The 11230-nt window shown below is 39.5% G+C and overlaps 1 protein-coding gene across 1 annotated transcript; it reads left to right on the top strand.

Annotated features, from left to right (window-relative positions):
- Positions 1–6923: 6923 nt before the first annotated feature.
- LOC140239876 (V(D)J recombination-activating protein 1-like) lies at positions 6924–7694 on the top strand. The gene has a single exon (XM_072319723.1). The coding sequence runs from the start codon at positions 6924–6926 to the stop codon at positions 7692–7694; it is 771 nt and encodes a 256-aa protein (XP_072175824.1).
- Positions 7695–11230: the final 3536 nt, after the last annotated feature.

The raw sequence follows: 11230 nt of genomic DNA, 5'->3' as shown, positions 1-11230 counted from the left end.
CAAGAGTTTGCTTGCCAGTACCAATTCAAGCATGTCACGTCTTCATCACTTTCTACATAGCAATGGGAAAGTTGAAACGACAGTACAAATCGCAATGTCTAATGAAAAAGGCAATGAGAGATGGAACAGATCCAGGTTTGGCATTTCTTGACTATCGGAACACACCGATCGATGGGCTAGATGCTAGTCCTGCACAATTGTTGATGCAGAGGAGGACAAGGACCACCCTGCCAACAGCTAGTCAGCTGCTGAAACCAAAAGTAATAAAGAATGTGCAAACAAAGCTGACCAAGAAACAAAAGTGCAGTAAAATTACTTTGATCGAAGCGAAAAGCGTTGTTGTTTGAAAGACAAAGTTTCCAAGAAGTTGCATAGTGGAATGTGAAGGAAAAATGCTCCTGTCAAAACAGAATTGACATCAGAAGAGGTACAGCGGAAAACAATCCTTAATGCAACAAAGCTAGATGACTCAACATAATATCGTATCACAAGATCAGGTCAAAAATATGGACCAGTGTAAAAATTTATCTATTTTATAGGATAGATACCGGAATTTGACGGGAAATGAAATGACAATGATCACGGGATTGTGATAATGTTTAGATGTTGAACTATTCATCTGGAGAGTAGAGTTGGTTACATTTTGAGTGCAATAAAAGTGTTTCATCTAACTTATCAAAAGTAACAGCTTTGTCGATTATCATAAGAGAAACAATGATTAACGTTTCTTCAAAGACAAAATAACACATTTCTAAAAGTGAACAAAAGTACAGTTTACAAAACAATCACAAGTATTCCTCCAAGTGTGAAGAGCGAGATTGAACTTACGTCGTTAAGAGTGCGTTGTAATGTGTCATACAAAGCCGTGATATCTCAATATTGAAGTGAAGTGTTACTCACTTTACAAGTATCAGTAATGTTTGTGTTTATAAGATGTGTTGATATGATTACACATGTAGTTAAGTTGAATGTAAGATATAAGATATGGCAAGTCAAACACGCCCATACAAGACGTATTTCCATTATTACTCAAATAGGACAAGTATATTGTGTGAACAACGTATCAAATAATTGCCATGATAATCCTAAAAAGACAATGGCTTATTAATTAAGTTTCAGTGGTAGTTGATAAATGAAAAAATCTGTGTGCAAAAGAGAAACTTCACTTTTCTAAAAAAAAAAAAAAGAAAAAAGGGAGATGCCAAATGTTTGAAATTAGTACAGTTTGAACGCAGAGACTAGTGCCTAGCTTTGCAGCACCAACCAATGCCCACAGAGATGATGCTGTTGCTATGCTCTATAGTTACCCCTCTCGAGAAACCCCGGAGGTAGATGTACTATACCTCAGCATGACCTCAGCAAACTTCCTTACTTGCACCCAAGACCTAGAAGAATAAAAACATCAACCTATCACCTGCGTGTTAACAAAATGTGCACATATACTTTTTGACCAGTGTCCGTTTCTTCCCTTGGGCATCCGATGCAATCGATATCGCTAAAGCATTTGCATTGTTCAAACTCGTCATGATTGTAATACAACAAATTACTGCCAAGATCGTGTGCTTATTCTGACTGATTAAAGAAACAACTAAGGAACTCTCTAAATAACAGGCTAAATATTACAGTCGTCATCCCTTGATATCTCTTAGAGATGGGCTAAAGAGGATGACATTTTCAGAACATGCTCATCACACCTTAGTTTGATGACTTTGTGCCTACTGACACCATTTTTGAAAAAAAAAAAGAACGAAAAATGCGAAATCCAGGGTGCCCCGGCCGAAAAGCAGGTCGCCGTTTCGGCTTTAAGAAGACATTTCTGGTTATAACTCGGCTATTTTTTGGTCAATTGTGATGGTTTTGGTGTCTAACCCCATGTTTTGGGGGTCAAGGAAATGGATTATAATGATAATTTTAGTGTAAAACCTAATCTTCCACATGATACTAACCTTTTGCCCATATTTAGGCATAAAATTTCCTTGCCTTTTACCCCTACCCCAACTGCCATTTTTGCATTTTTTCTGTAATTTTTCAAGTAGTATTGACTACCATACTCTTAATAACAAGTTCTAGCTATCAATCTGGTGTTTTCTACCAACAATAGTACAGCAAGGGTTATGTTATACGTGTGTCATGCAGATACCGGTATGTGGCTGGTGCATTCAGGATGCATGGTAACTGTGCAACCAGTGCTAATACTGTTTCTGCATTATAGTGCCTAATGCCGGTTGGAAGATATTACCTTTTTACACGTTCAAGGCTTTTCAGGAACAGAATATTCAGTTTTTTTTCTGTCAATTATTTCTCCGACATTAAGAATTGTAATGATGTTCAGATAAATTCACAGTCAACATAACAAACGAAAATTGCACAATGAAATTACTGACAGTGACATACAGGATAGTAACTATCATAAGAATCTAAGATAAAAATCATAACCCCATTAAAAGGGTATTTCTAACAACATATTCCTTTGTAGAGGGAGACAAACTGAAGAAACTCAAAAACTTGAGCCTTCGCCCCTCTGAATGATATCTTTCTTTCATTTAACATATTCCTTATTATAATCATGAATTGCAAAAAGAAAAAGAAAATCATCAAAGAATGGACTTCTTAAAATATTATAAAATAATGAAGAATAACAGGTACATGCTAAGGAATGAACTCTCCCCTCAAAAGCGTGTATCCGTCAATGTGTTTATCTCTTGACCAATTTTCAGTGATAAAATGGACCTGCGTTTCTACTTTTTTTCGACATTACATGTAGCGTGTACAATGGTAAAAACTTTGTGCTGAGATTTCAAAAACATTGTTATAAAGATGGACGTGTCTTAGGTAACGCCAACTTTAATTTAAATTGTATTTAAAAAGAATACTGTTTTTACACAGATGAATTTAATTCTAATTTCTAGGACACACACACACACACACACACACACAAAAATCTCTGTTCAGTATGGGATTGTCCCCCAGGAGACGTCCCCGGGGCAGTGGTCCTCCGGGGGAGTGGTCCTCCGGGGGAGTGGTCCTCCGGGGGAGTTGTCCCCCGGGGGAGGGGTCCCCCGGGGGAGTGGTCCCCCGGGGGAGTGGTCCCCCGGGGGAGTTGTCCCCCGGGGGAGTTGTCCCCGGGGCAGTTGTCCCCCGGGGGAGTCGTCCCCCGGGGGAGTCGTCCCCCGGGGGAGACGTCCTCCGGGGGAGTAGTCCTCCGGGGGAGTTGTCAGGTGGGAGTAGTCCCCGGGGGAGTTGTCCTCCGGGGGACAAGTCCTAGACCCGTATGTAGATATACTGTCTGTAGTCGTGAAGTCTTTGTGTGTGTGTGTCCGTCCAAAGGAAAATGTGCAGATAATGAAACTGTACAGCTCCTATTCTAACACCTTGATTCTTTTAGAAGTAAGTACAAGATGTACTCTGTATTCAATCATGTAAACTGTACGATTCAGAGGATGAAACCTTTTTTCTTTTCTTTTTTTTTTTTTTTTTATAGGAAAGGTACCTTGTATAATTTAGCAAGAAAAAGAAATTGGAGCAAATGTCATTTCTATCAATGGTATTACTGTGCACACAAAAATGAAGGTATGATTGAGTACAACAGACTGTCATCTAATCTAGGTCTAATTATATGATGTATGTTTGTGTGTGTGTGTGTGTGCATATCAAAGAAACCATTAATGGTCTTGGGGTTTTCACACACCAAACGTATGGTGTTTAAAAACAGTCAACCCAGCGTAAATTGGCTGTGCATACAGTGTACTATGGTATGTCAAATAGTCGAAGTAAATGAAAATGAGAAATTCCTATTTACATTCCTAGCCTTACATGTGTTACTCCTCTGTACATGCAGAAGTTGATTATTACCTTGGGATGATGGTTTTCCTTAGTCCCATCAGGAAAGACTCTCATGGGGTTGACCTGATTCTTTATCTAATCCAAATTCTCATAACTTGATCATCTATGTAATTGGCAGGTTCAGAAAATACTGTATCTTGTGATAGAATAAGGAAGCGGTATTTCACATCTTTACGTTCAGAATAATAAAAGCCATGTCACTATAGATATTTGTAATAACTTACGAGTGCTGCAAATGTCCTATGTGTCTCTGAACAGTATGTGACATATTATTTCTCAGCATTGCTACAATGTATTCTAATCCATGTCAATTGGTGTTATAGATGTGCACTTATTTCCAAATATGCCCTTATGTACAATGTAGATTTGTAAATATCTATGGTGTGTAAACTAGCTGTACATTGACACAAATGAATTATGATTAAATTTCAAACTTAAATGCGACTAAATTAGTCAAATGATTTGTCTGTCTCAATGCCATATGTGGTGTCCATATGGTCTATTACATCTACTTTGCCTCTGTGTGTTTGTGTGTTTGTGAGCATATCTGTGCAGTGGTTGGATTATTCTACCAGGTGTATTTGTGAGAGTTGTTGCATTTTACAATAAAAGTCATTTATCACATCAGACCAAACTAGCAGTACATCCACATGTATTGACTTGGGAACACAACACTCCAGAGAAATGGTATATTTTGATAACATATGATTTATATTCACATTCCTTTGTAAATGACAAGTTCTCTATTGTTCATGCACAATTCTAGGTTATGCACTATCAAAACCACATTCCATGGAAGATGTTTCATCACACCTCCAGGCGTACAAATTCAAGAACACATAAGAGCAATAGTCTGCAATGAAATGATAGAAATACAATGTGTTTGTTATTTGTTAACTTACTAGGGCCCTGTTTTATGAAGAGTTATAATTGATTATATAGTTGATTTCTATCACAAGTCTATGGCAGCCTGTGTGGTAAGGAAATTTATAATAAATTACATTGTATACTGTATCTTTGGATAAAACGGGGCCCAGATGTCACTCATTGCAACACGCACTTTGCTACATCACAGCTCTGACAGCTGACAGCAATATTTGATTAATACATTTCTTCAACACAGCAAGAAGCAAAGCCTATCTGAAGTCCAACCAAAGTCAATATATGCACGTTTGTAATTGGTGAGAGAATAGAGCTCCAAACAAGAAAGAATTTGCCATATTGCACAACTGCTCCAAGCTTCTGTATGCTAAACAAAAATTGTTGGAACAGGAAAATTGGCATACACAGGAATTAAAAAAAAAGAACACCAAAAAATACCAACCCCAGAATTTCATGGTGGCTCCAAAGGTTGATATAAATCTAAAGCACCATGTTTTAACAGAGCGTTCCAAACTCAAATTACTACGACAGCATCTGGGTAATCTTTTTTCACCCTGCATGTTAAAATGGTTGTTGGTCGGACGTTATTGTGGTAATTTTTGCTATTAGCTTTTGTAATCTCCTGCTGTTTTATCGTCTTGAGGCAAGGAATTTTGTTCTCCGGATGTTGTCCCTATGTTGCCACCGTAAGGTCTGTTAAAGCAGGGCTTAAATTTATTGAGACAATAAATTAAGCAGAACACACATTTGCAGCATATTCTGAATGGCAATGCTTAATATAAGCTGTAAATGAATAAAGTAATAGTAAGTAATATCCCTGAATATTTCAGTTTGAAAATCAGCAAGGGCTACACCAAGCAAAAATTATCACTGAAGGAAAATAACATGCCTAAAGTTTGCCGTGCTGGTCAAGTACTCTGAGCCATGAGGGAAAAAGTTGAAAAGCAACTAGACCACCCGGAACAAGACGGTACCATCACTCGAGTTGCACATACAGACTAGGCAACCCCGATCAGACATGTCATGAAACCAAATGACAATACATATGTATTGGGCTCTGCGGTGACTACAAAGTTACTGTCAACCCGATCCTGGAAATGGAGCAGTATCCGCTTCCACAAATTCAGGACATTTCCGCGAACTTATCCGAAAGACAGCATTTCACGAAAAATGATCTTCGCCAGGCATTAATGAAACTCGACAACGGATCGCGGAAACTGTTGACCATCACCACTTGTAAAAGGGCTGTATGAATACAACTAGCTGGTATTTGGAGTCGCATCAGCCCCTGCCATCTGGCAGAAGACAATGGACCAAGTCCTCCAGGGAATTCTGAATTCTGTCTCCGACAACGGGCCACAATTCTCTTCAGCCGAATTCAAGGATTTCATGACACGCAATGGAGTAAAACACATCATTCCGCTCATACACCCATCCACAAATGGACTTGCTGAGCGCTTTGTGCAGTCGCTGACGTCTGCATTAACTTCTGCAAGAGGGGAAAATGGAACACTCCAACGAAAAGTTTCGCAGTATTTGACTGATTTCCAGTAGAATTGAAGCACACTCAATAATATACCTGTGTATTCTGTAACTGCATTCACAGGATTTATTTTATTGGGGCTGCCACATCATCATTCTGGTATGCGGGATACCAGTACCCAAGTAGCAGACAGTGTGGATACAAGGAGGTCAGTGTTTTACAAAGATGGAGAGAGAGCGAGTCAGTAGGAGTGAAAGTATAGTCTTAGAATTCAGACCTTGATATAGCATTATCCATATGAATACCTCACAGCAACAATAGTATAGACAGTTCAAAGGGATGGTATAGGTTTAGCTGAGATGGGGAATTCATATTTTAACTTTTACGAGATATTTTGAAATTAGAATTTTGAGATATTCAAGAGTATACAATTCTAAGAGGAATTCAAAATTTATACTTTATCTAAAAAAAAAAAAATGGTTTTGAATAGCTGAGATATCTGAAAACAAAGTGGTCCTAATAAAAAGTGGGTCCCATTTTTCATTAGGACCTCTTTTGTTTTTGGATATCTCAGCCATTTCAAAACCAAATTTCTTCAAAAACTTTGAATTCCCCATAGAGGGAGCCATCTTTCATGCCTGGAAGTTCACGCTTTGGCAAGATGGATACCGGCAGCTACGTGCATCACATCCCCGTCAAACGACAGGATCTCTAAATGACCCACATCAGTAATATGTTTGAGCCACAGGTGATCGGGGGGCCTGCCATTGTTCAAGAGTTTACCGAGTCAAACTGCGTAGGTGTGATGTGGAATTACAGAGAGGCTGTCGCAAAAACATTGGAGGAGCTGGATAAAGACATCACTGAAGGGCTCGCCCAGCATGGATTTTCACTTGATGATCCAGAGCTTATCCTACAGACAACAATCAAAGATGGTGCAGACGGAATGGGGGACATTTCAATTCACAAGGGCTCCTCCGACACTTATTTGCCTGACGAGGCTTTCAGGGCAGCATTTGCAGTTCTTCAGTCAGAGGTGGTGAAGAAGGATGGCACTCGAATCACAGTCTTCGAGGAGCAGAAGTCCAATGCCGTGCACGTCAACAGGCCGATTCTAGAAGCCATCGGAGACGGAAACTCGCCATCAACAGCTGCTGAGTTACTGCGTGACATTGAGTTCGAAAGAAACCTCATGCAAGGCCAAGTGATGAAAATATACACTGCAAACTCCACACGTCTGCATCGCCTCAAAATTTACAACTCCATGATTGATGAAAAACTTGATAGGTCTGACGGAGGATTGCAAGGTAGTGGCTTCAAATACCTTTGCACTTTATGCCACACCACTCGAGAATCAGCCAAGTTGGAACTTGGAAACTTCAAGATTGACTGGACATACATGGAGACTGCAGACCTAGTATCATATGTGGAAATCAATCCAGACAAACTCGCAGGCAAGAATTGGGCGACATCGTCAAGGGAGTGAAAAGCAGGCCCATCCTCCTTGCTCATCCCGGAATGAAACTTCTAGATTCAACGCATGCTGACATCAATTTGGGTCAGTTTTTTTGAGAAACTGATCGTGAGAGAGATCGCAGGTGTGGGAGGCAACACATGACGTAAAGGAACTCCTGGATGATGCCGAGAAGCGGTTGAATGACCACGTTTGTGAAAGGATTGGGTTGGCGCCAAGCCTGAAGATGCCTGGCAATTTTGCCAGGGAGCTCTTCAATCATCAAAATGAATCATGTTTCTTGGAGCTCATTGCAAATGAAGAACGAAAGGAACACCCAATATCAGTTCTAAGTAAGTTTCGATGCCTAAGGAAGGTCTACAGGGCAAGAAGCCAAGAGGACGAAGAGGTATCAAACTACAGTGGACTCCCATTAATATAACGAATTCCTCGGGACCGGCAATTTTCTTTCGTTATATCGAAATTTCGTTATAACCGAATGAATAAACATTAAAAATACATAGAGTTGACAATGTTGCTTCCCTAAATTTTACTTCGTTGTAACCGGAATTTCGTTATAACCGTGTTCATTATAACGGGAGTGCACTGTATAAGTCAACGGCCGTCGACATTGGCAGATGGGCAAAAAATTAAATCTTTATCTTTATCTAAACCAAAGGATTGTAACAGCCCCACAGTCACATTCACAAGGAGCTGTTGTGACTCAAGAGATGAGACAATGGACACTCATGAGGTTGCCAGTTCAAGTTTGCTGGCAGCAGCAGCACTCTCACTCCCTCATCCTTTGGAGGCTGCCTATGGAGAAATCTGTCCTGGGGTAGTGTCCTTATAAGTATTTGACTACTGTACTTCTGTAGTGGCCATGTAAATTAAATCTGAGCTCAAATCATCTCTGGACAAAGCACACAAGAGCACATCATGCATTAATCATAGTAAAAGGAAACATAAATGATATTCATAGAGTTCAAAGGAACAATGGAGCGCATCCTTCCAGAAGTGCTCCATAACACTCCATATGTAAGATAACCTTGAAAAACTGATGTGGTGTCCCCAAAATAGAGGTGGCATATAAGTTTGTCACCGTCACTTCAGCTGGCATCGAAGACAACAAGTGAAGTTTTCACTGCACACTGCTTTCAGGCAATCCTTGTCTGTCTATGTTCTGTCCACATGTTTATATAGGAGTGGGTCCAAGACGTGTTTGCACACATTCATATCAAGGTCCTCCACTGGAACTGGGCGAGATGCTACGCCATGAAGTCCAGGGGGGTGTACACATTTTCCGCCACATACAAACTTGTCTCCTCATTTCCTGTGATGGCAAAATGGACAGATGAAAAGAAAAATAAATAAATGAATAAATAAATAATCACAAGTGAATGAATAACATCATATACAGAAGAGGGCATTTAAGAAATTCAAGTGTCAAAAGATGTGTAGAGCAGCACATGATTATCTTGACAAAGGCAAATAAACTTGGGATCTGAAACTGCAAGAGCACTTGGCATCAAAGTATTGACTGATGAAAGTACGTACTAAATATACGATTCCACGTCAGATGCCCCAGTACTTATGTACAGGCAGGTTGCTTGCAATTTTCTTCAAGACCTTTTCAAACATATGATACTGATTCATGCGTGTCACTGAAATATGTAGGGGTTTGAATCACAAAATCAACTCAATGATGTGAAAATAGATGGCTAAATTGAAGGCGTAAACAGTATTTATATGAACATGTATTTGGATGCAACAATAGATTATTTCTCTGAACTGCAATAATTTTAAAGGTTGGTTTGCATGTAAGCATTCCACTCAAAAGATAACCACTGTTTTCCAGAGCATGCAAAATAAGAAATCTATTGAAATAAATATACTACTCAAAGATATTCTATACTCCTCTTTCAAGGGTCATAGTAAAAAATATGATGCTGTACCCATTCACCATATCTTAAATCTGTTATTTCTTTGTTTTGTTAGTTTGTTTGCTTTTTACTATATAATGAGGGAGAGTTGGATATGGTGGGAAGACTTCCTGTTCTGTTCATATTGTACAGACCAATCCATTTTCCAGGTCTTTTTCTTCTGCAACTACAAAGCTGGCATTACCAAACCAGTGGTGTAGCCCTTCACCGAAACCAAGCTTCGAGGTCTAGATTAAACTGTCGACCAAACCAAAAAGGGACTGCAAGTCTGCAACTACAGTAGAAGAGCAACTCACGTAATTTCAATTTTAACATCCTTTCCCTTTTCAGCTCTGCCTTCTCCTCGTCAGAAAGATTTGGTGTTGCCGTTGAGACTGCTGCGTTCAGGTCCAGGCCTTCCTGTCTCCACTTGACGAAGAAAACACCGAGTAGTGTCCAAGTTCCAAATGCATACAACAGCGACACTCTCCTGCCCCACAAAGGATTCTTGCTCCTGTCCAGCCTCCGGTTCAGAAATCGGAGATACTTCCACATGGTGCAGCCAAACCTTCAGTCCAAATGTGCTAAAACATCACATGCGACAATGTGAGGGATACTTGTGGTAGACTCTCTAAAGTGGCAAAGATGAACTTTCTGGATAGATTTTTCCAACAGTCACCCAGTAAAATAGATACCTGAGAGACAATCAAGGAAAACAAAAAAGAAAGAAAAAAAGTAGAGTACAACCATGGAGGTTCAAGAGTTGGAGTCACAATAGTCATATTCCCTTTGATCTTATGTTTGATGCCGCCACTAAAAAACATTTGAAGTATGTGCCAAACTGGAACTGTCACACAGATAGAAGAACAATTGATTCATGTGTCATTGCATAATGGCCACTTTTGATCAGCCTCTCTCTTTAAGGATCAAGACAAGTTTGTATGTCTTTATGACGGTAATTTAACATGGGTACTTTTCACCATCCCTTCTAATAAAAGATGAGCGATACATGTGGTACAGACATAGGGATGCGCAAATAAAAATTGTTCCAAGTTTGATGACATAAGAATCAAAATTACTTAAGTTTACATGACTTTACACTAATCTGACAAATACAATGTAGATTTACATACTTGTCTTGAAGATTAATATCAATTTCATTTGTTTTGTAGAGAAAGATCCGAAAAATAATAATAAATCAGCTTTCCAGTGAGGGTAGGCCTACATTTTCAAATAGAATCTACTTTAAACAACATGGTATGGCTTTGAATAGATTTGGGTTAGAGTTACTGTATACTTTTGCACATATTTCTGGATGGAAGGGATTTAAACTTTACTTTTATGTCATGACATCATCACAGAGATGCCAAGTTCCCAAAATTTTTATGCATGAGATTTTCATGACTCAGCGTCCTCGGCGCAGGTGCATGCATGCGAGCGAGGGAGCGAAGCAACCGACCGGGGATCAGGAGCACGGTACGGAGCTTTTTCAATTTTTAGCTGTTAATGGTACGATCTGGTGCATACTTAAGTGACTATCTTTCATTTATTTTGACAGACAAAAGGGATATATTACCTTCAATTGCAACTATCACGTTAATCCCTTGACCTATATGCTCCCGATGCGTGAGAAAAATGGGTGCCATG

The sequence above is a fragment of the Diadema setosum genome, chromosome 1 (genome assembly GCF_964275005.1).
Source record: "Diadema setosum chromosome 1, eeDiaSeto1, whole genome shotgun sequence".
Lineage (NCBI taxonomy): Eukaryota > Metazoa > Echinodermata > Echinoidea > Diadematoida > Diadematidae > Diadema > Diadema setosum.
The sequence above is the reverse complement of the archived record's forward strand: the minus strand, read 5'-3'. Positions and strand labels throughout refer to the sequence as shown.

Bases quoted from the DNA above. Each gene is read 5' to 3' on its own strand.
- LOC140239876 (XM_072319723.1), top strand. From the start codon at position 6,924: ATGACCCACATCAGTAATATGTTTGAGCCACAGGTGATCGGGGGGCCT.